This window comes from Amblyomma maculatum, chromosome 1, assembly GCF_055883805.1.
Source record: "Amblyomma maculatum isolate TAMU_Amacu chromosome 1, ASM5588380v1, whole genome shotgun sequence".
Lineage (NCBI taxonomy): Eukaryota > Metazoa > Arthropoda > Arachnida > Ixodida > Ixodidae > Amblyomma > Amblyomma maculatum.
Window position 1 is genome coordinate 63,011,989 of NC_139344.1, and position 25,941 is coordinate 63,037,929.

Genomic DNA, 25,941 nt, shown 5'->3' on the forward strand with positions numbered 1-25,941 from the left:
CAAGCAAGCCCCCTTTGCCACGCGGACAAACTTTTTCCTTTTCGGACACCATTCACCAAATACGCAGGGATTATAGGAAACAGCAAGCTTAACCTAATGAGTAAATGAATGTATGATGACGGTGCATGTCGAGCTTGCCGGGCAGTCACAACAGAAGTGACGAATACAAAAATAAAACTGCAGGTCAGCCCATTGGGACCCTCAGGACCGATATTCCTTGCGGCTGACGATGACTGTACTTTTCTTGCACTGAGCAACGAAGCAGATGATAACGCCGGACGCGGTCTAAGCTCAAGCGCCTAGGCTCCCTAGCCAGGAAAATTAGCACATGCGTTTCGAATTGGGTGCTGCATTCATTACGACCCGTCACCAGCAGACGCTGCACTTGCGCCATACTCCCGGTGCTCCTCATGCGCTCAGTTTCGGTTGCGTGCAGAAAAAAACATAGAATTTCATCGAGCTGTAGAGCTCTAGAAAATGAGTTTTCCTTCGTTTCAAAAACAAATATAGCATCGTCTGGTTCCCAGCATCAAACTGCCCATTGGAACTAACCGCCCAACTATGACAATTAAAAAGTTAATTAGTGAAATTTTGGTAATACCACTAATAATTAGAGGCATTTTGCAGCAAATTATGTCCTCTGGGGCAGAGAGTGTGTTCCTGCAAATACTGTTTTTCTGTTTTGAGTCTATTAATTTTTTAAAATCAAAGTTTTCCCTGAAACGCCTTGTATGTATAAAAAACGGAACTGGTTTTGCGCAGCTAATCGATCATAGGAGCTCACGACACAAATGGCCACCATGTATAGTATGCGCTTAACTATTCAACATGAAACCACAATCACACAACACAGACATGCCAAAAAAGCATGAATGGAAACAGCAACCAATAGTTCCAGAATTCGCCTTTCAGCTTCAAAAGGAACATCTTACTAGGGCAGCTGTATCTCTGCAAGCACGAAGTTAACGTCAGGTGTACAGTAGCAAGCTTTAATTTTCAATCTGCTTTTCCAGCAAGATGGTTGATTATGTTCAACCAATTTTTCCATTTCCTTGTTTGCCACAAGATAGAGCAGCACCCTGTTCATGGGATAGTATGGTGCAATCTAAGCAGCACTTTCATCGTGGCCCACATAACCTAAGTTAAAACTTTGATATCGTGACCTTATGAAGGTTTCACTGTACTTAGTATCCTACTTGCTTAAAGACTGAATTAAAAAAATTTCGAACTTTCTGGCTATTTTATGCCTCCTTCAAAGGGTCACACCACAAAGATTTTTACTGGTTTGACTCCGTGCAAAGTCTGTACTAGTACAGATGAACAAAATGGTGGTAAAAAAAAAAATGTTGGCTTGTTCATGAGTACAAACATTCCATTTAGGAACATTCTGAGTGGCAAAAAAAAAGAAAAGAGAGAAGCAAGGTCAAGAAATAAAGGGAATGAATCTGTACTATGAAACTGACCTGCCTTGGTAAGTAACAATGAGGTCCACTCCAAAGTTGTAGCCTGTCCATCTCCAAATGTGCTGCATAGTAAAAACTCCGTACAGTCAGACACTGCAAAAACTGAGGCCCACTGTTGTTCCATTTTCTCACACACGCATATGTATACAGTCAGCCCAAGAGTTCAGGATTTCAAGTGGTACAGATCTAAGTATTTGCATGTCAAATGTTCTTGCCTTGAAAGGTTCCTCGAAGAACAGCAATCATGACAAAAACCTTAGAAAGTCAGACTGCAGCAGGATTTAGTAATTGCAAACCATTTTTTTTACATCAATCTTGGCTTTGGTTGCTGCCTGACGCCATATTCAACTTCTGCAGTGCTGGGGATCATGAGAGCTTTAAAATTTGTTACGCAGAGATAAACCCGTCTGCTCCCTACCACAGCTGTTTTCTTATGGCAGAAGCTACCGCATGAGGCCAACCTTAAGCTGCAGTGTGAATGAAGTCAGTCCAAGGTGACAAATCGAAGCAGGCACAAAAAGAAGCTAAAGGAGACAGGCGGCAATATGAGAAAAAAAGGAAAGGAGTAGGGAGTAGAAAATGGAAGGACGATGTCATGGAATGAGATAAGAAAAAAAAAAAGGCTGTAGCTGTCATGCTGCAGCGCTACGGGTGATGCGGAGGATGCTTGTCATGCTCATGAGGTTTGACATGGTGAGATCAAGGTCAAGATCGAGCAAAAAGCCAATCGGCGGCATAGCAACACTGAGACCCAATGGACGAAGAAGGCTTAGCAGAAGCAACTGTAGAACCGGTGACAATGCGTAATGAAACTAACTTTCAGAACTGCAGTCTCGCAAGAAGTTGGTGTTAGAAAGGCTGTGCTGCAGCGGCAGTGTAGGAAGCGTCGGCACAAAGCAGCAGCCACAGTCGCAATTCACATAGGTTGTTCAAAGGGTCACTGGCCACCCTCTGATCAAAATTATTACCCCAGTGACTGTGGACCATCATCCCTGAAACACAAAGCCACAAAATATTTTAAGATGAATTGATATATTTACAGCTATTGTAATCAACCTATTTCGCCATTCTCCTCTCCTTCTGTTCCCTCTCTAACGTTTTTGACCACTCCAGCCTGGTCAACCGGCATTGCACCTCTGCAAGCGAAACTCGCCCTCCTATTCTGCTGCTTGCAGGAACCATGGAGTTTGGTGAAATATTTTGAGTCACATTCCCACCTTGTGAGGTATTTTTTCTTTCTTTTTGCTGTTGCGTGTACACGCATTCCTTCTCTAAGGAAGGCAATGAGCATTAGCGTCACAAAGGGAACTCCAGCCTGGGTTCCTTTGACGCTTTGTTCGTTGCTGAGATTGGAAATTTCACGACTGTCCTTTCAATAACATGAACCACACCGTGCATGTGCTTGGAAAGACAGGCCAAATCAAATGGACCCATACGGCAACACGCCTCAGCACAGCAAGGCAACAATGAGCGATTGCACCCCAGATCTTTTGCCTTCACCTGACTGACAAGTGACGGAAGAGAGCTACTGCCGCCTACCCCTCAACCGTCAACCAAAGAGACAAACCAATGGGTGCCTGTCTTGCGTTGACATCAACACAGAGGTAAGAATGCCAGCGCAGATGAAGAAAGGGTCTGGCTCTCTAAAGGAGCACGACAGGGCTTTGATTCGAATTTTTACTGCTCTTTGGTGCTCTGGTACTATGCAGAGAGAATCTCGGATGACTGATTTCAGCACCACTGCCCAGTTAAGCCAAATTTTTCCTTACATATACACAGACATCATGGCCTTAATCGTGATCTAATAATATTTTCCGCAGTTGATGATCTCCATTCAGAAACCCATGTGGAAGATGCTTATCAACCAATGCTGAAAATCATATTACAGTAAAATATCATTAATTTCACGCCTATTAATTCAGAAATTGACTAGAACTAGGAGCGTGGTCCTGGCCGATGCCAATGTGAGCTTAAGGTGTTGGACACTTGTTAATTTGGACACTGAATGGGCTCGCCCCGGTTAACTCAGGCGGGAGATCGCATTGAGGTATGACCCGGGCAGCCAGCAATCACCAAAATATTCCTTCCCAAAACCTGAATTGGATAGAACAGCGATGCCCGCGCACTTCGTTCACATTATGGCAGACTCAGCGATAGCGACAATCTGTTCCCTATTTCCTCATTTACGATAAAAAGCATTGTCTCATAGTTTCGGCTTCGCTGTATTTAACTTCACGCCATCCTGCGGCTGCGACCGGGGGCATGCGTCAGCCTACCTTGCTGTTTCGTACGCTACTTGGTGTGCCGGTGTTTTGATTTTTGGATGCAGCCACGCTGTTTTAACGCCTGCACATATATTCCTCGCGTGCATCCACACGCTGCCTCCATTAGGCTGAAGCTGCACGCTGGTCACATGCAGTTTCACTGTACTGCAAACATCACCGCAATGCTTCACCACGTGGACAGTACGGTGCAGCATTGCCGAAATGGCGTTGTGCTAATATGTTGCACTGCGAAGAGGGTAGTGGAGACCTTAACTATTTTGGAACAATTCTTCAACGTTCCCGGTAGTGTGCGCAAAACAAAGTACTTGAGAAAACCTTGAAAAACCGTCATTCTCACTTCAGTTTCACTTCAAATGCAGATGTAAATGTCATGCAGCAAATTTGCAATAACAGCACATTTGCTGTCTGGTTCCTTGAAGGCCAAATTAACGACAGTTTATTGCATATGATGTCAGACTCAATGCCTGGGACTGCTGGGTGCCATCCCTATACTCATAGATGATACTAATTTCAGGGTAAAATGATTTTGTAAAAGCTTCTGACCAAAGTGCACTACAAAAAAAAAAAAAAAAAATACAATTTTACTCCGACCTTTATTCAACTTTTTAACTGCCTGTTTGTTATTAAAAAAAAAAAAAGTACTCCATTTGGTTCTTGAAAAATTTATATAAGGTGTGTTAAAGAAGCACAAATAGAAAAAAAAAACGCTGTGAGGATGTGCATAAATTTGAAGTGAATATTTCACCTCAGGGAAACCGGGCGCCAGGCCAGGAGAACGCTAACACGATTGGGAAATCAGTGAACATCCAGTGGCACTAAGAATCAATCCCTGCATCTAGAGTGCACCATATGTATTTCATTAAGATTGGTTTCTTGAAATGAAGCATTCTTTCATTTTTCTCAGCTCGCCAAGTCACCAAAATACTGTTTAAGCATTTCCAATCAGTAGAAGCATTTCCAGTCACTAGAACTATAGAACATTTTACATTAGAAGGACAGCAAGTGCTAAAGGCATTTTCGAGAGACTCAAGAAACGACTGTAGTTCCAAAAATTTTCAACAGCACAACAAGAGAAAGTACCCTTTCTAATCTCTCCCTAAACCTGTAGTTATGGCAAATGCCTCTTTTTATTCTTCTCCTGCGGCGCTAAATCTTTACTCATAACACGAGAAAAAGCTGACCTCTATCAGACAAAAAGCACCAATGCATGCACTCCAATTACTACTGCAACATAAACATAATGTGGAACTATACATGAACACCATGTCCACATGGGCGTTCAACCACAGCCCAACAAAAGTTTATTTAGTGCCCTTCTCAACACACAAATTCGCCCAACCATCAGCAATTCTGCTTGCCCCAAAACTCACAATGCAGAATCCTATACCTGGCGCTCACCACATACGATGTGGAAGACATGGCTCAATGGAGGCAGTGATACAGATAAGATATAGTGGACAGAGTTTGCTGAACAACTCAAGTCAAAAACTGAATGCATGGCATTTGCACGCCCCAGCAAAGGCAGTATGACACAAAACCCCAAGTGTGGAGCTGTGTTAGGCAAATCTTTCTGCGCCACTCAACTGCCCTGGAGTATGGTAACCAGTGCCTTCTTTTGCAGTTCATCAAGGTGGTCAATACTTATCACCTTTCATTGCTGTAAAGCACATTCCTGACTCGAGAAGGAACTGTACCAGCCCACATACTCAATTTCAATAATATGCAGATGCCATTACTACTTTCCTTCAGTAGTAAACCTAATGCACACTAACTGGGAAACCCAGGCCCTGAGAAATGGCCACATACCTGGACATCTGTCGTAAGGACTCGCCCACAACGTAGGCAGCGTTTGTTGAACTCTTCTTCGGCCAAGTTCTTTGGACTGAAAACAGAACAATAACATTATCACTAAATACAATCAAATCAACTTTATTCAGCATTTCTTTTATCATGATGAACAGAAAAAGAAATGATAGCGTAGGAACAAAGAGCTACAAATGCAGTTGCTTGAAGAGGTTCCTACCCCTGTTTGGCATGAGCAACAGACTATCAAATTATTACACATATTTGCATTAGAAACAAACGGACAGTTGCTACGTCTGAAATAATATTGATGTAGAAAATGCACGTGTATATATATATTAATTTGTCACACACTATTATATACATATTACAAATACATTCAACTCGCAGAAAATGAAGGGAACATATTTGACAGGAAAATAAAATCTCGCCACCAGCTCCAAGGAGCCGCATACAATTGAGTGTACACAAGTTCCTATATTAGATGCAGGAAAGTAGACGATTACAAACAATTACAATACATCATCAGCACAAAAGCAACTGGTGTTGGAGAAATGAACATGATTAAACCCATGTGTCTTCTGGAGGTATTTTTGCGATTTGACTCTGCTAATTTCGTTTATATCTATATTTTTTCTTTGTAGGAAATTCAAATAAGCAGGCACGTGGTACTGCTGCATGTGTCGGTCCCGATTAAAACAGGACGAGGATATAGACTAGTATTCACTGTTTCTAAATATGTAGGGTGCTTTAAGGGTCTCGTAAATTAAATAAGTTGAGGAAAGCATCGTTGTTACTTTTGAGATTGTGTTGGTACTTCATAACATGATTAAGTTTGTGTAAGTGGCGTACAGGGAGTACATTAAACGAAGCAAAAAGTTTCTTGTATGGTCATATGAGGCATTAGCTACGTAACAAATTGTTTCTTTTTTTTTTTCTGCAATAGCAGCAATTTGGTAAGGTTCGACTGCTGTCCATATTAAACTGCAGTAAGGGATACTGACTTAAAGGGGCAAATTCAAACTGGCAAACATTAACCGAGTGATGCTTTCTAATGATCAAGAGGCTACTTTCACTGACAATAAAGCTTTTATAGGCTAAAAAATTCGAAAAAAATTATACAGGTACACAACCGACCAATTTCACATGCAAACTGATTACATCAATAATTTTTCTTCTTGACATAAGTCATACAGTCCATGACTCTCTCAATGACGTAATCAGCATTACTGGTGTGCATCGAAAGGTGGGAAAAAAATATTCTATTTTCAACTTGCTAGTTCTAAGCCATGACTAGGATTTTTTTTGCTGATGAATGAATGTCAGCAGAGCAGCAAAAAGAAACAATAAAATTTTACTAAGGTCATAAATTTGACTCAGTATCTCTTTGATGTAAGAAAATGTATACACCCAGTGTAGCATGATCCCATTGTCACTGAAAGGAAGCGAGCAAAAATTATTTACCAAGTTATGCTGTAAAAAAGAAGAAGAAAAAAAATATATATATATATATATATATATATATATTGGCCAGTTCAGTCCAGACTGTGTAACAGCTGCAGCTTCAAGTCAACATCACCAAACAAAGAAAGCATTTCTTTTTTTTTTTTTCCAAGCGCTTTTGAAGGATTTGGTCTGACATTTCACTGTCCTGTACTGTCAGAATGTCGACTGAAATGCCAACAAGACAGTTGTAAGGAGAACTGCAGACCAATAAGGTCTAAATGGAAAGAAACTGAATAGTAGTATGCCTGATTTGCATATCTACATTTCAATGTCGTGAAGGCTGCTGTGGGGAAGTGTTAACCGACTCCACCTTATTTATTCTCCAACAGCTAATATTTTTGTTTCGTATTTCCATTTCATTTTGCCTGTCCACATTTCATTTCATGCTAATGGCACGTGTTTAGTCTTGTATTACACATCAAGACTTGTTGCCTGTAAAATACTGTAATGACCAAGACACCAAAAATAGTGTAAAATCTACATGGACGTGGCAGAACATAGAGGCCTCTAAAACAGACCAACGTAGTATGGGTTTATAAAATGTATGCATAGCACAAAGTGACACGGGTAGCAAACAGAAAAACAAGCAGTGCATGAAAGGTGAAAGCGATAACTCGAAGCTTGCTTAGGTCATGTGATTGCTGGACATGCCAGGCTAACCGTAACATTATGTAGGACTGCCTTCTCGACATACTTGCATGTAATTATATCACACGCTTCAACGCTGCCTATTCCTCCACACCACGGCTACTTATAGTTATAAGCAGTTGCCTGCAAAAGCACGGGAAGGGCACCTGAAATTCCTACGAAACAACTGAACTCCATGTGAACATGAAGTTCATCATTTTTCTGAATCATTTTTGGAAATATGTAGCCTATGCCTTACAATTCTATATAGCGTACCATTTCCTAAAGACACAGTAGGCGAAATGTACACTGAAATATAAATTAACGCATTCCCTCTACCTTCGTAAATCAGTGTCACTGACGTACCAGTACATTTTTGCGTGCCCGTCTAGCTGCGTTGCCAACATACCAGTACATTTTCCGCTCTGCATTTGAAAATGCACGCCAGAATGCAAAGCTGGCATGCATGGTGGGTTGACATTTATCGCATTTTTCTATAGTTTGGTAAAAAGGCAAGACAAAAAAAATGTGGCTTTTCCTCCCACAAAGAATCTCCTTGCAACCAATAGTGTCGACCTATTCTCATTACGTCATGGACAATCCCGTTATGACCACTCGGAGTGTGGCAGATTAATCAGATTAACTGCGACATCATGAAAATTGGCCGATGCCACTGGTTGAAAGGCCTCCTTTAAGGGTCATCTGTCGCTTTCTTCTCGAGTTGCATCAGAATAACGAAGCTTTTCTGATGATCTTGTACTTCGTTTTCTTCGCCAGTTGAAGCGCGCGGAGCAACAGCGCCCAACTCTCCTTCCTGGGGGTAATAGTCACTAGGTGCGACTTTTGAAAGCAGCGCAGGGATCTCAAAGTGTGGACACGTTACCACTTGCAATGAGTAAGGCAGAAATTTGGGCGAGTTGGTACGTAGCCATTTTGGGGGAAAAAAAAGATGAGACAAAAGCAAAACAAAAATATTAACACTCCACTCACCTTCACTGAAACATTCGTAGGGTGGTCTGCCATTCGTTGCAACTTTGTAGCTTTTTTTTTTAATTTTCTCGCCATGTCTGCTTTACTGCACCAAGCTTAGGAAGCACATGCCTCACTTGTCACCAAACGAGGTTGTTACATCCTTTTCCTCTCTCTTTCATCTATCATGAGTGGCCATTTCTGCTCGGTCCAGGAGAGAGCAAAAGTACCCATTCCGTACGCATGATTACTTTGGGGTAGTTGGCTGCACGGAGCCTTCGAATGGACTGGAGTGTCACACATTCCAGTTTCAAACCCTCAAGGGACAAGAAAAGGAGAGACACCTGTGCTGTGCGCGCAGTGTGTGGCAAAGGTCAGTGCCAGGACTCGATTTTCAATAAGGTGGAAAGCTGAGCTGGTTGGTACAGAAGCACGTTACTCCCACTTCTGTGCTCCTTCTCTGCTGCAGTACTTAGCATGTTATAAGCTTTACCAAGGAGTGTAGAAGTACAAAGAATTGGGGTCTTTTTGCGTGCCTTAATCGTTGTATTATATTTGCTATTATAGACACACAGGAGATGTTACAATGTCATTTTCTGTCACGTGCAAAACCAAATACAAATAAATCACTGTGTTCGTTTGCCCGTATTCTAGAAAAAAAAAAAGCTGCCACTAGTGGTGTCTCACGACTCACTTCCGAAAAAAATCTGGTACTGAAAGTATATAAAACTCACCCCTTGTCAAGGCCTTGGTCAATTCTCAGCATGCTGAACCACTGATTGCGAAACACTGGATACAAAGACTCTGCACATGCAAGAAAAAGTAAAGTGTGGTTAGGCTAATGGTTAAATCTCATTACAAGAGACACTGTTACAAGAGACATTCAGTTATAAGAGACACTCAGTTATAAGAGACATCTGAAAATGGTTTGGTTGGTTTTCCTATGTCTGCCATGTTAACAACATTGCATACAAGAGACGAGGCTACAAGAGACACTCTGTTACTAAGGGCAACTTTTTCAGGTCCCTAGAGTAAATTCTTCACTATTTAGAAGAGACACAACCCAGGTGTGGTCATGCAATGCAGCTGAAGCATACCAACTCATAAATGATGCACTTCAGATTCCCTTAGCTAAATTCTGTTCCATATCAGCATCCTCTTTGTTGTATATGTCAGGAACTGAGAATGAGTGCTTCCCCATTATTGAGAAGTCAAAACGACCTTGTTGTTGATCCACTGGCATAACATTACCGTCACCTAGGAAGCAAATCAAAATGCATGAATGACATCCAGCCTTTTTAACTCCTCTTTGCTAAAATTTGATCACAAGATGAAAGCTCAGAATCCTGATGCCTTTCTCTTTGTGGACGATGCTTCTAGTAGCATCAAAGTTCTCGTGCTCAAAGCCATCAAAGTTATTTTTTCCCTCCAAACTCCACACGCTACCTTCAACTAATATACAAAGCCATTATGCACTCTATCAAATTGCTGTACAAAACAAGGTTGTTAGAACGCCTGCTGCTCGACAGGTAGCAAGACTGCACAGTAATAATTGATGCGAAGTTTGCTGTTCAGGTGATTTCAGGTGTCTAGAATGGCCTGAGAAGTGAAGCTGCGAAAAACTATTTCAGACAAGCAGGCTTTAAATGTGGTGACATGATGTAAGAGGGCCCATATACGGATACTGTGGAAAGCTTCCTTGAAAATGAAGCTTGGGCGAGCATCCAAGAAACTGATGACATACCAGAATCTTGAGAAATTCATATCTGCAAATCTGCAAATGTGGATTTTGTGTGCTCCCGAAGAGCTTACAGACTGTGCAATTCTCGCGCAAGTAAATGGCACATGTGCCATAGAGGATGACAACGAGGACATTTCAGAGGAAAAGTGTAAGCATCTGAGGGTGACGAGCATGTAAGAGTGCTTCAGAGCTATTAGAGCAACAGAAAAGCTTGCAAAGTGAAGTGCTTTGCCTCCAGAATTTGGGAAGGAATATACTCTGCACTCACAAAAATACATACTAGTTTGAATAACTTCTGTAAGCTTTCCTGAACAATTCCCTGTCAATGCGTGTGAATGCAGATATATGCTGATGTGCAGTAAACTGATCAACACAGTTATTTTAGAATTTCTAGTTACAAGAGCCCTTGCTTGTAAGAGAACTTTTTCCGGTCCCTTGAGTGTCTCTTGTAACGAGGTTTTACTGTATTTGAGGAAAAAGAAAATTAAAAGATCCGAGTTCAACAACTGCCACTGATTAAGTGATGCCGAATTAAGATGCCTTCAGATTTAGTCACCACACCACCATGCCATCCATGAAAAGAAACTCTAACAAGAGCTCTAATGCTGCATGAAATTCTTCCATGGCTGCATAATAAAAATAATGGCATATTGTGCGACTTATGCAGGCTGATAAAGACCGAGTGTTTGTAATTGTTTCGGAGAGTATGTTGAGTGAAAAGGCAGGACAAGCAATAAGAAAGAACTTTAAACAAGTTAATAGGGGAGTAATTAGAGTAAAGAGCCAGGCTAATAATCTGTGCAATGAATTAGGTCCACAGCGGATAGCCAAAGCGATTAACAAGTGCAAAGAGAACTCGTTGCAAGTTTTTTTTCACAGCAAAGACACATAAAGTAGATGTACCATTTAGGACAGTTGTAAGCGAAAAAGGCTGTTGGCAAAACCAGGTAAGCTTGTATCTGCCAAAGCACTTACAAAAGCTTAAGCATACGATCCGTTCATTACCAAAATTCGAAGGAAATAGCAACATACCTCGAGCAAAGTAAAAACATTGAATACGCTTTATGTTGATGTGGAGGACTTTTTTTACTCGGTCCCTCGTGCTGAGCTGCTGGCATAAGTTGAAAATGGAGAGGTGTCCTTTCAAAACTCAGTGGGGATGACTGCACACAATTTTGTCACTGTACTTGAATTTTACCTTAACAGCACTTTTATAGAATTTGGCAAAGATTTTTACTTACAATGGCGAGGTATTTGCATTGGTTCTTGAGTCGCACCTGTTTTGTGTAATAATTTTTTATCTCATATTGACCACAATTTGACGACTGCATTAGAAGGCATGAAGGTTTTAAAAGTTTACAGATATGTAGATGACTTTTTAAATCTCTTAAGAAAGCAGAATGATGGGGATTTTATCAACATAATTAGGATTTTAGATCAGTTGAAAAGACTGGGTAAGAGCTTGACCTGCACGCATGAAGCTCCTACTACAAACACATTGTAGTTTTTGGACATGCAACTTTCTCTCTCTGATTGTCACCTCTGTTGGATGTTCCACACCCGGGTAGTGATGGATCTACTACCATGTAAATCAGCACACTCTAAGACTGTCAAAAGAGACATCGCCGCCCTTTGTCTCAAGTGCACGCTCATGAAAGTGTGCGAGCACAAAATGAGGGAAGGCTTTGCAAAACAAATGTCTAGATTGGAAGTGGCAGGCTACTTGGCAGGCCCTGTGCAATCAGGATGGCGGTAAGTGAAATCCTGCTTCAGAATTTCAAGGGAAAAGCATGCAAAAGGGCTCAATACAATGGTACGAAACCTGTTGTGGTATTGTACATGCAAAAGATCGCTCACAACTTGAAGAAAGTGGCTGGCAGGTACACAGTACCCATGGTGTTCTCTGCACCAAAGAGGCCAGGGCAGCTGTGCTCTTGCACCGCAAAGCAGAAAGGAAGGAAAAGTGGTTGTAACAAGAAGCATGCGAAGCCCTTTGTCAAATGTGCGACAGGAACGGTTTAAACAATACTACTGACGTGTGGAAAGGCCTACATAGACCAGACGGACGCTGCATAAATGATCGTGCATGGGAGCATGAACGTTCATTAGGCGATAAATACCTTCGCTCAAACTTCTCTGAGCATTGTAGAAATTGCAAATGTCAGCCACTGCTTCATAAAATAAAGATTCTTGGCAGGGGCAGTAGTGCCATTGCACGTGAAATTTTGGAAGCGTATTTTATTAAGAATGATAGCAACTGTGTTAGTGATGCGTCAGTTGGCCTGTAAAAAAATGAATTAGCTTTTTTGAATTCTGTCTTTTAGAGTATGATGAGTAGGCACGTGCTTCATGGCCTGTTGTGCTTGTATGCTGCGCGCATGCACTGGATTTACCATATTTAGGTGTGTTGACCCTGAATAAATCAGTTGATAGTTTCCACTCGTTTTCTGCTACGTGTCCTTCTTTTCTTGTGTATTGTGTTTTTAGCGCAATTTGACATGGCTTCTGCAGACATTCACCAACTAGCTCGACAACAGCTTTCGCTAAAGCATATCAGATGTTAAGCTAATGGCTACAACAAGATAATGCGACCCTGTTTTGTAATGTAAAATAAGAAAATTGGAGACAAATTTTGTCTTTGGAGCATATATTATTTTGAAAATGGTTAATTCACAGTATAAAACAATTTTATCCAAATGACTATTAAAGAGGCAGTGACACCAAATTTTCTGTAGTATAATGCTTTTTATTTTGAATCACCATGTTTAATCAAACATTTTTGGTGAATAATTTGAAATTGAATTTCTTCACCTCTACTGTTCTGGTTTCTGCATCAACACTCGAACGGTAACTGTGACGTAAGTATGAGGTCCCGTGAGGCATAAAAAAACTACAGCGTGTCATATTTTCTCATAGTATGTAGTATAGCATGAAGCTTTGGGCTTGTTCGTTTAAAATTCCATACACTGGACCATGGCCCTTTAATGACAATTGCCTTGTCACTTCCTAGTATTGTGAAGATATCATGCCAAAGTGGTACATACATGCTCGCTTCCCTCGCTTCTGTCCCTGAACCATTTGTTCTTTCAGCGTGCCAAAACTCAGTACCCCTCATGTGCTGTTCACCGTATGTGAGGTGAAACCTCTTCATGAGTGATGCCACATGCAAAGAACTTCCAGCTCTACCACACTGCACACTGAAAGAATCGCGTAGACCTTCATCATTATGGAGCAGTTCTGTTCCTGATAAACAGCATCACCAAAACTACTTCACGGAACTGCGCAGAACTGTAGTTGTCACAGCACCGGACTTTGCAATAGTACTTAAACAAAGCGTGCTGTAAGCATAGCCAGTGGGGCATTGTACTTGCACATGGTGGGAAGAAAGAATATAGGCGAAGTCGTCCCATCACATTCTTTTTTTTTTTTTTTTAAATATAGAAGTCAGTGTTTCCCCTTGCCACTTGGTTGTGCTTCTGCAGCATCTTCGCATGCAAGCTGAAGATCTCGCATTGCATGACAGCGTGACAGCTGTCACATGCCTTCAAGATTACTTACTATAGCATGCTGATCGAATTAAAAGTGCAGCAGTGAAGACCAACACTCGGTGTAGGCCTCCAAAACCTTGAGTCATCCGCAAAACACAACGACTGCATAAGAATACCAATTCCCAGCCCTACTCATCTGCCTGTGTCAACAATATAGTCAATATGGGTGACGCAGACTATGCAAGAGATGAAGCGTGACCAAGGAATCCCAGCAGCTCTTGCAAAAGCATGACTCTCACCACATTTTTGTCATACAGCTAAGATATTGAAGGTCTCTCCTAAGCTCTCCTGTCTCCATGTTGATCCCAGGTGACCAATAATATCACAATAACTATATGCTATGTTTAGCCGAACATAAAGAATGTAAAGCCACCACAAATGTAATGAGATAGTTGGCTTTGCAGGAGAAAAACATGAAAAGAAAAAAAAAGGTTGTAATGCGAGGGCTGCTTCTTCGAGCACAACAACACAGGGGAAAAGAAAGTATGTATATGAATGGAATGCGAGGCCCACTTTTTTAGATGTGAAGCATAGTGTAAGCGAATAGAGTGCACAGAATAGGGCCGCAGTGTCCTGAAGAATCAGCAGAAGTTTAGGTAAAAAAGTACTTAAGAAATGGCCATCCTATGGCTCGACTTTATAGGAAAGCAAGGTCGTCTTTGAGCCTTAACGTACTGTACAACCCAGAATATAAATCAAGATTTTTTCTTGAGAAAAGCAAGCTAAAGTTGCCCCTTGTCTTATATAATGGTCTTTAGCAGAATGTCAGGCACAGTAGCAACATTTGGCATACCTGCTCACGAACAGACAGCCAAAGCCGTATTGACATCCTGCAGTTGCTTGCTTTTTTTTTTTTTTTTTTTTTTTCAGTTTCTGGCCCATTGTCTACACATGCACTATTTTGTTCGACCTATAAGCAGCATTAACAGGAGGGGGGGGGGGGGGGGGCATAGAGAGATACGATCACACTAATTTAAAAAAAAAACAGCAGACAATAAAAACTTCTGAGGATAATTAAAGAAAAACCCCATTTTTGATATTTTTTAAACTTTGTCCGCTTATTCTCCTCTACGTCAGCTTTCAAAATTGTTAAACACATGTTTCATAATTTTGTAGCACTAGTAATTATGGCCACTTCAATAAGGCCCTTGTGTAAGGCGCAGCGCACCACGCAGAGCTGAAGATTCTGCGGCATTTGTGAATCGCCCACGATTTTTATATTTTGGCATAACATTGTAACAGGGAGAAATATATTTACAAAAGAGGATTAAACATATATGCAATGAGAGACAGCCAAGGAGCCAGACAATGAGGGTCCAGCGTTCAACGCACTTCTCTTCACCTTCCACAAAGGAGCGCGCCACATCGTCCTCATCGTTCTCCACCTGTAACAATATTGCACCTAGTCATTTTTGTCTCGACGCTTCAAATAAGCTGTGACAGACACGGCAATGAATGATTCGGAATCAGTTTTTTATGCGTAGAGTTCCTGATATGCTGTACCATCGGGCAGCAGCTTTACAACGCAGGGTCGTCAGTCCTCAATGTCGGGGCGAAGCTGGGGGGAAGCTTCGGGAAGAACAGTGCATAAACCGTGGACGATGTGGTCTCGGACTTCCAAAATATTTTCAGCACAGAATTGGGCCTGACAGACGGACCACCAGTGCATTTGCAACTTAAAGAAGGAGCCCATTCTCTTCCATTTGCTTGGCGTAACAAGGGTTGGGTTGTGGGGTTTAACGTCCCAAAGCGACTCAGGCTATGAGAGACGCCGTAGTGGAGGGCTCCGGAAATTTCGACCACCTGGTGTTCTTTAACGTACACTGACATCGCATAGCACATGGGAGCCTTGCTTTTTGCATCTATCGAAAAGCGGCCGCCGAGGCCGGGATTCGATCCCGCGTCCTTGGGAACAGTAGTCGAGCGCCATAACCACTGCGCCACCCCAGCGGGGTGCTTGGCGCAACAAGGTATCCAAAGAGACTGAAAGGCTTGTAACCATTGATGTATTGTCCCCTGTAACTCACGCAGAGTGAGCTACACCAATTGTGCCGGTAATGAAAAAGGATGGCACCGTTCGAATTTGTGCAGGTTTCAAAGTAACCCTAAACCCTGCATGCAAGCTGGAGCAGTACCCACTACCTGTTATCGATAATATTTTTGCATCTTTTAATGGACGGCGAGCAGTTCAGCACGCTCGACCTGCGTGACGCCTACAATCAGATCCCTCTCGATGACCGGTCCAAGAAACTGTATGTTATCAATACACACCGAGCGTTCTGCTACAATAACTTGCCTTTCAGTATAGCTTCTGCACCTGCAATTTTCAATGGAAAATCGACGCTGTATTGCAAGGCATATCAGGTGTCCAGGCTTACCTAGACGATATTCTGATATCGGAGAAACACGGCGGCACCGATACACTAAGGCTTGTGCTCCAGCTTTCCAAGAGCACCAGGTTAAGCTTAGAATGAACAAATGTAAATTTCGCCAGGCGTTGGTTCCCTACTTAGGTCACCGAATTGACTGTGAGGTTTACATCCTACAGAGCAGCATATCGGAGCAATCCTGCAAGCTCCTTGTCCGTAAAATGTGCTGGAGCTGCGCGCATTTTTGGGCATGATTACATTTCACACAAAGTTCATGTTGAATTTATCATCCATCCTTGCACTTGTGTAAAAGCTGCTAGAAAAGAACACACGATGAATTTGGGAAACCAAGCAGAAGGCAGCATTTATGCAAGCTAAGCAAGGCCTTCGTAGGACAGAAGTACTTGCCCATTTCAATCCGGATGTAGACCTCAAGCTGGAGCGTGACACATCGCAACATGGGATTGGCGCTGTGCTATTCCACACATATGGAAAGGTGAACAAGCCCATTGGCCTCCGTTCGCGAACCTTAACAAAGGCTGAAAGGAATTACTTGCAACTCGGACATGAAGCCCTTGCCCTTTGGTGTAACAAAGTTCTAGAATTTTCTCGTAGGTCGAGAGTTCACACTTGTTACCGACCGCCAGCCCCTCTTGGGATTGCTGAGGGCAGATCGACCGACCCCTTCGCTGGCAGCCGCTCACATAAAACGTTGGTCTTTGTTCCTTGGATGTTTTCACTACAAGCTCCAGTACTTGCCGGGTAAGCAACTTTTGCATGCCGACGCCCTGAGCAGATGGCCACAACCTACGAGAGAGTTACTATCAGACGATCCCAACTGATACATTCTTGCTCTAGCAGGATTCGAAGACAGAGCAGTGTCAGTTGATGAACTGAAACAATTAACTGCAAATGAGCCGCAACTGAAAAGGGTTGTGCAGTTGACAAAGGATGGCTGGCCGCCGAATACAAGATGTATAGATGATGAGAGTATTATCCCATTTTTCGATAAAAAACAAGGTCTGTCTTTGGGCCACGAACTGGTGTACTGGGAGCACCAACTGCTCAAGAACCATGGTTCAGGATACATGTTGATTTGGCAAGGCCACTTATGGGAAGCAAGATTCTCGTAGTGAATGAGCCCAGCAAGTAGATTGATGTAGTCCTTATGAAGCAAGCCAATGCTACAGCTACAGTGAATTGCTTGCGCTAGATATTCAGCAGGTTTGGCATTCCAAGGATTGTGGTCTATGGCAATGGAACTCAGTTCCCCAGTCATGAATTCGCTACTTTCATGAAATGCATTCATGAAAACTTTCACGAACGGCTATGTGTCACCCACAATCGAAAGGAATGGCTGGAAAAGCAGTCAGAATGATAAAGGATGGCCTCAAGAAGATGGGGGCTGGAAGATTAGATACCCACATTTCCAGATGGCTTTTTAATTGCAGAAGGATGCCTAACAGCTCGGGCAAGTCTCCTTCAGAGGCGCTTCTTGGTTATCATTCCCTCCTCCCCTCACCCTCGCCCGGTCACACTATATATATATAAGCTGGCTGAGGTACGAATAAATGATCTTCGATCCAGAGCCTCCGTCTGTGTTCCATAGAAGTATAGCACGCGCAATGCGCGTTCCAGCGATGTAACAAAATAAGAACATAGAGACAAGGTAGGCATCAGAGTCACGACAGGAAACGACTAGAATGCACACTCTCGCTCTTCCTTCCCTTATTACTTCCAGATGAAGACTGCAGTTACTTCGAAAATGAAATGAAATCAAAGCAGTTTATTTATCTTGCTCAATACTGGAACGAATAACAAAGAGCAAAAGGCTGCAAGCCGCAGCTTGAAAAACTCCCTGTACGCATTCCTCACATGGTGACTGGGCTTGAGCATTCGCAGGGTAGTATGAGATTTGTAGTTTGCACACAAAATGCAATACATTAGAACACAACACATACATACCGAATATTTAAAGTCCATTTTATGAACCATGCACGCACTGAACTTGGCAGGAAAAAAAAATCATAAATGAAATTTGCTGCAAAAATAGTTGAGTGCAAAACAAAAGAAGCCCCGCCGGGGTGGTGCAGTGGTAAGACGCCCGACTACTGTGCCGGAGTTCCCGGGTTCGAACCCAACCGCGGCGGCTGTGTTTTGATGGCGTCCGTGTGCTGTGCGATGTCAGCGCATGTTAAAGATCCCCAGGTGGTCGAAATTACTCCGTAGCCCTCCACTACGGCTCCCCTTTCTCTCTTTCCACTTTCACTCCCACCTTCCTCCCTTCCCTTACGGCGTGGTTCAGGTGTCCACAGAGCAAGTGTGACAGATACTGCGCCTTTCCCTTCCTGTGAACCAATTCTAATATTATAAAACAAAAGAAGTTAAAACGTCGAGAAAAATGTTACGTCAGAGCGGTAAGGTATCAAAGCTAATTATTTTGTATGTTCTTCTATGGCCATACCATGCTTTGCAAGAATGTTCAGTTGGCTCAGAAAGTTGGAGCCCAATGATTGCATATGATTAGTGGTAAGGATCAAAAGTTGTGGTATTGCACTGGATAAGCAGGCATGTATCGAATTAAATGGAACATTTTAAGCATACAAGCAATGTTACCTAAAAGAGCAGTTTTATGCATGCGTAAATGTCCACAGGTGTGTAAAGTTACATACATGTCCCTTCCATGAAGATGGCAAGTTTATCAAAGTATGGGTCAGTATGCACATGCGACGGCATGTTAGCAATCATTTGCACAATGCATTTTTGTGCGACTATTTCAACTACTCTATTTACTTGGCGCATTCCAGACGTGAAGACAGTATGTGATAAATAGTGGAAGGAAAACATTGTAGATTAGAATTTTTACTGCTGTTGGAAAACTGCTTGAGGCAACATTGGATGCCAGCTGTTTTATTTTAATTTACTACGGACATTCTATACTAATTATGCATTCCACAAGCAGAGAGGGTGGTGTACGACTGTCCATTTTATTTTGTATTGTACTCCGCACAACAGAATTACAGGAGTGGGTACTGTTCAGCCAGTAAAAAAGGAAAAGAATGTTTCTTCGTAGGTCACAATAAGCTTTGTCACAGCAAAAGAGCACCCTACCTCACCACAATCAGCTATAATCACAGACCGGCACCCATGATGTAGCCAGGAGAGTTAAGAAAAGGCCATGGACACCCCTTCCTCAGGGGGAGCTATTGCGCCAGCCAGGAAGCCGGTTCCGGTGGCCAAAGGCAGCTTGCTTTCCCAACATCCCAGTCGAAAGGGGCGAGTTCCCCTCGTGTGAATACCCGTATACGAGTAGTATATAATTCATTAGCGATAAATAGTGGCTTTCAGGCCACAAGTTTAAGTTCGCTGAAGCAAGTGGCCATGGTGCTGCTTGCTCAGAAAAGAGCGTGCGGTATTGGCATAGACAAGATCAGTTCAGGTGCAACCTTTCAGGAAATGCAGTATAAACGACACGCTTGATGAAACTAAACTCACAGTGGGATGTGGCGAGCGAGAAAGAGTCATCTTTCTACGACTTTGCTGCAAGTTCGTAGCTCCGGTGATGCAAGGATGGAGCTGATGTAGTAAATAAATGTGCTTCAGTAATTTTTTGTTGCTTTATTTTTTCTGTTCTTGCATATAGATTCTATGCAATGTTTCAGTTACAGGAGTCCCTTCACTGCCATGCACCTATAAAAGCAACCAAAAAGCATGGATTCTTCTCATAGTGGATAATTGCTTGGCCCACCTTGTTGATATTCATTTGAGCAATGTGCATGCTTCAGCTGCTCGACCTGAGCATCATTCGAAACTTGACGGTAGTGTACCGACGGCGGCTGGTTCAGCGGATTCTGATCAACCTAAGGGTTGGCAGCAATGCCCCATCAACGTTGGGCAAGCGGCCAAGATGGTGAGAGACACCTGGTGGTCAGTAACTCCAGCTACCAACAGAAACTGCTGGCAAAAATCAGGCTTTTTCCCCTTGTGTGGTGAAGGCAAGCCTCAGGAACAGCACGACGAGACGATCGACTCCGCGATATGGACAGAGAACTGTCATCAGCTGGAGGTTGATACTAGCAACATTTAACTTGAAGACTATGTACAGTGACAGTGCACTCACTACTTGTGCTGGAAAGACGGACCTGGAGATTTTTTCCAGTGTTCATCCTGAAGAATAATGTGCGATGAAGAAGAGGGAACAGCAGAGCCAGTTTGAAACCTGGCAACTCTAGCTGAGGTTGTAGGGTGCCTTCGAAAGTTGCAACACTTGAAAAACAAGAAGCTAAGCCAGAAGTGTCAAAAACATTGACTCTTTTGACAGCTTTGTTACTTCCTGCGCGTTGAAAATACCAGTGCAGAATTTTTTTTTTTTTTTTTCAAAGTGAGAAAGGCAGCATTGTAACTTCTACACACTTTGTATATGTTGATATACATAAATTCCAATTTCACACTTTTGACACCATGTATGCCAAGTCTTATGCTCCATAAATTGCACTTCAAACTTTAGACTCTGTATGCCATACCTTTGTTAGTCTAGTCAAGTGAGGTCACTCAAGTCAGAGTTCACTGTATACGGTTTGTCTGGCAGCACAAGAGTTGTAACCAACATTACCATGCGCACCTTCTTTTTCTAAAACAGCAGTAGCACACAAGGTTTTTGGGTAGAACCCCTCCATAATATTGACTGCTACGAAGAAAGGTAAGTACAGATTTCCACCATCCTGTTCCCGCATCAACCATGCTCTTTAGAGGCCTCGTTATAAAACCTCTCCCAGTCGCTGAGCCACATGATGAATGATACCTCTTGAGCACAGGTGACCGTTCGAAATGAGCTGCCCTTTTATGCACAATGACACCAAAACATTTTGTGGTAACATACAAGTTTGATGCCACTGAAAGCTACATCAGATACAGATACTGATAACCACAAGAAAAAAGACAGTGCTTTCCTGTGTGAGGCTTTCCTTTTGTGCACCTAAAGCAGTTAAGTGTAACATCAGCAGCACTGCAAACATTGCGGGTGTCTGATGGGCTTTATTGAACGAAATGAGTCTTTGTGCTCTGTGTGTTTTACTGAACGTTTTTGGGAACGAAATGTCAAATTTGCACTCTGTGTGCATGTAGATGCCTCCAACGATGACTAATTTTTTCAATGCTCTATCTCTCCCGTTGGTTAGCTGGCATAACACCTATTTTTCTTCCTTTTGCATCTTTTGTCTCAGCACAATATTCTAGTGTAACTAGAGGGGCAATTTTTCATTTGTATTTTCAGTACTAAAGAACTCGTGTTGCGTACTCGTGTTGCATACTTGTGTAAATACAGTGGTTAAAAGCTTGCAAAAAATCCAACCATGCATGACAGGAATTGTGCAAACTCACCTGCACCACTGCATCACATGTAGTTGTAATAATAATAATATAACTGGTTCACAAGAAATGAAAGGCACAGTGTCTATATAGTTGTGTAGAATCAGTTTTTAGTGGCAGATTTTGGCCCAGTCCAATATAACAGCAGTGCCACTGTGGCATGTGTGTGTGTGTGTGCAGTACACTGTACTAAGTTCCACTTAAGTATTTTCTTGCCCAAACATTATTAATGCAATGTCAGTACCGTAACAATGTTCAATAGCTTAACAAATATTCAGTCTGCACCATTCGTTTCTCTTACTTTGTGCACTCACCTTTTGAGAAGATGTTGTCTTGCTCTACCATTGCTACATCCAAAGGGTGGTTGATGAGGTGCTCGATGCGCAGTGCTTGAAACACATCCGCATACTCCTCCCCTGCTTCGCTCTGTGTGAAGCTGCCCCCTTCTTGAAAAGAACAAAAAAAAAAAAAAAAAAAGGCGCAAAGAACCATGTAAATTCAGGTGTTCAGCTTCAGCTCATTTACGCACATTTACACCAAGTGGGGAAGATATGGCAAAAAATTTAGCTGCCTGCCAGCCCATGACTTTTCTGATAGATTGTGCAGTCACCATCAGCTCAATAGACTACAGGTGCAAGCCATATCCCCATCTGGCCTAGCATTTGTCACATTTGTTCATAGCAGAATTGTTTCGCGAACGATAAAACACCTTACATTCAGTTAATTCTAGCTGTAAGCCCCTTGAGGTCCGAATTGACGAGATGTTATTGCATCTGCTTTTAACGCTCTTTACTGATGAAATAATCTCCTGTAGGATGGGTTTTGAGGTATAGAGAGAGAAGAGGTGGGTCTGTGGTGGGGGAAAAAAAAAGGAAAGGCCAGTGTCAATGTGGGTCAGGTGGGCACTACATCACTGCTGCAAGGTGAAAGTCATTGTTTGCTCACAAGCCATAATTCAAAACTAAAAAAAAAAAAAATAAATAAATAAATAAATAAATAAACAAATAAAATAATATAAAAAAATAAACACCTTTTTTTTTTTTTTTTTTTTTTTTTTTTTTTTTTTTTTTCAGCAATAGCTGTGAGAGGTACACTGCCAAGCTCACTGTAGAGTTAGATAAGCACAATACATAGAATGAGCCCTTTGGAATGGGCTAGTTGGTTGACTCTTCATCCACCTACTGACCCAGCCCAGAGGAAAAAAGATGTCCTCGTTCCATTGCGCTAGGTCAGTCCATGGAAAGCACAACAAAGATTATAGCCCCCACTGGTGGTTACCCTAGCCCCATAAATGTGGTCCTGGCCTACTCTCTGTCAAGTGAAAATGTCTAAAAGGCCCCTTTTGGGTAGAAGAGGGGAATGTTAATACAATTACATCGGTTACATCAATCATGGACTGACCCAGCCCAGAGGAGAAAAGACGTGAAAGAAAACATACAACACAGCACTGTTGCATCTTCGCGTTCATGTCCTCGTTCCATTGTAAAGCCTAACAAAGATCATAGCTTCCCACTGGTGTTACCGTAACTCCATAAATGTGGTCCTCGCCTGCTCTCTGTCAAGTGAAAATGTCTAAAAGGCCACTTCAGGGCAGAAGAGGGAAATGTTAATACAATTACATCAGTCACTGTCAGCTAGGCAGAAGGTGAAAGGACAATTTTTCTTCTAGTTGCCCACAGCACATTTGATCCTCTGACTAGAGAAAATGATTGGTTTGGTTTAGGGAGTTTAAAGTTCCAAAGCGACTCGGGCTACGAGTAATGCCATAGTGGAGGGCTCTGGAAATCTCGACCATCTCGAGTTCCTCAACATGCACTGACATCTCCTCAACATGTACTGACATCGAAAAGCACACGGACGCTTAGCTTTTTGCCTCCATTGAAAAGTGGTCACCGCAGCCGGGATTCGATCCTGCATCCCTCGGCACAGCAGTCGTGTGCCCTAACCACTGCACCATCACCGCAGAGCCAAGACAATATGAATATGTATGCTCAGGAATAAGCCATGTTAAGCCATCTAAAAGACATGCCCTGAATTTACAAGCAAGTGGCTCATGAAAACTCGGCTGCCACAAAGTGCTGTTATGATGCCGTTATGTTACAGGCCCCAAGATAACAGCATGACTTGGCATGTGGCCCCTTTTGACTGTGGTGCCATCAAGATCTTATACACGCATACCTGTTCATGCAACACTACTGTTGCATCCGCATTTTTCCAAATAACTGGAAACTTCTGGCATTCCCTTCAAGCTTGTTACATCACAATTTCGCTGCAATGCATATTGAGCAAAGGTATGTGAGTGCGAAGCATTGATCTCACCTCGTCTCTGCTGGAAGTAGTCGTGTGCTTGCTGTGAGCACTCCCTGATGTCACCTTCCCAAGAAGGGTGCATTCTCAGGAACGCCCACTGCAGTGTACAAGTAGAAGTCATAGATAACACTATGTCATATACAAAAGCATTTCCTTGCTTGTATAAGTGCCAAGTCTATTGCTGCTCTACACTACTAAAGAGAGAGAGAGGGAAAGAGTGACATGCATCCTAGAGGCAAAATAAAATATAAAGAAAGCTCTCTAAAACCAATTTATTTTTAGTTTCTGAGAAGACAAATAAATCAGTTATCGTCCGAAGTTCTGCAAAAAGTCAGTTAACAATGTGCTTTAGTGAAGCACTGCACCGCACTGCAGCACGCAAGAAAAAAAAATATGGCAACCCTAGACTGCACTTCCATGTTGAATGCCACAAAACTTTGCAGCGATGCACATCTTTATTTCCTGCTCTAGAAAAGAAATTCTTTTTTTCTAGAAATCAAATTGCCTCGCCATTCTGCTTAGCAAGAATTTCAAATGTAGCCAGCTCATGTGACAAAACTGGTGAAAACAGTGGCAGCTGCTTTGAAGAAAAGGTCGCAGAAGTCAAGCACGAAAAGGATTCTAAGTGACCACAATAGAAAGTACTTTTCCATTACTGCCAGCAGCTAACATTTACTGCTTGCGTAGCTAGAGCACTTATCATAAAGGTTTGCAGCATGCATGCAAAAGCCTTTGGTGCATGCAGGAATTTAATTCTGGAGTAAGTTTAGCTGTAAATGCAAAGTACACAATCCTGGGGAAGCATTTATAAAACTTGTGCTTCAAAAAATTTGATGTATCTTGATGTCGGGCCGATGGATAACAATTCTGAATGCTAACCTTTAAATGATATAAAGTAATCGAATCAAACCATAAAACAAAGCCAGGCCCACATTTTTTTATTACCCGATATGCTTTGTAGGGAGTGGCCGTACGCAAATGATTAATTTTTATTTAGACACATTTCTATTCCTTTCACTACTAACAGATTTGAAACCAATGGTGACAACTAAACGAGAAGAACAAGTTTCATTAAATCTACATTAATGCACGTTGTTGGAAAAGCTGATGACTTAACACTGCAAATGAACACAGCCAAAATAAATGGGAGAAGAAAAGAACAGAGACACATGAGTGCTGACTGTAAATTGAATACCTACATTACGTGAGTGCATGCTTTTTCCACATGTATTTATGAACTCATTTTATGGATGCCTTCAGTTGCCAGTCTGTGTTTGTGTCGATTCTCCTGTTCCATTTATTTCATTGGCTAATTCAAATATTTTTTTTCTGATCCCCAAAAAGGCAAATTAATGAGAGTTTACTGTATTCAGCAGAAATACGACAGCTCCACCCTGTTTCATGGAGGTCCATCCAATACAAAAAAAGGACTGTATATGGAATACTATATAAAAAGTACACTGCATTTTTCAGTAGGGTAGTATATGCATCTGTGCACATTCAGTTGAATTTTACTTGCAAATACCATGTGAATTTTGAAATAAATAAGATGGGCAATGTTTGCTATTCTTAACTTTCCATTTTCTTTTCTTTTCTTTTTTTTTTAGCACTGATCAGATATTTGAGGGCATTTTTTTTTTTTTGCCATATTCATATCCAATTCGTGTTCGAAAATTTCAATATTTGCACAACCGATTAAACCTGCATGGAAAAAAAAGCACAAAGTGGTTCTTCATATAAACTCGCACAAACTGATAAAACTTGAGTAAACAGACATCCCAATATATATTTCTCTGCAAGAGGGTGAGCAAAATGTACGAAAAAAAAATTGGACACTCCGATTCCAACTGTAAAATAAAAAGCTCAAGTTCTGTCAATTCCAACACTAAAAGAAAATAAAATCTCCCAGTAGTTCGAAGTATTACCCTATACAATTTCCCTTTCCGCGTGAGC

At 42.0% G+C, this 25,941-nt stretch overlaps 1 protein-coding gene across 2 annotated transcripts in view; it reads right to left on the reverse strand.

The window, feature by feature from the left end:
- Nucleotides 1-25,941, reverse strand: part of gcl (germ cell-less) — a 75,118-nt gene that overhangs the window by 27,677 nt on the left and 21,500 nt on the right. The window contains exons 8-12 of one of the 2 annotated variants that reach the window (XM_084588236.1): nucleotides 23,998-24,085; nucleotides 21,993-22,121; nucleotides 9,388-9,457; nucleotides 5,555-5,630; nucleotides 1,464-1,525 (exon numbers count right to left, since the gene is read on the reverse strand). In XM_084588236.1, coding sequence (XP_084444362.1) covers nucleotides 1,464-1,525; nucleotides 5,555-5,630; nucleotides 9,388-9,457; nucleotides 21,993-22,121; nucleotides 23,998-24,085 — 425 coding nt within the window. Of the gene's footprint in view, nucleotides 1-1,463; nucleotides 1,526-5,554; nucleotides 5,631-9,387; nucleotides 9,458-21,992; nucleotides 22,125-23,997; nucleotides 24,086-25,941 lie in introns of both variants that reach the window. The other variant, XM_084588235.1, reaches the window with a different exon arrangement.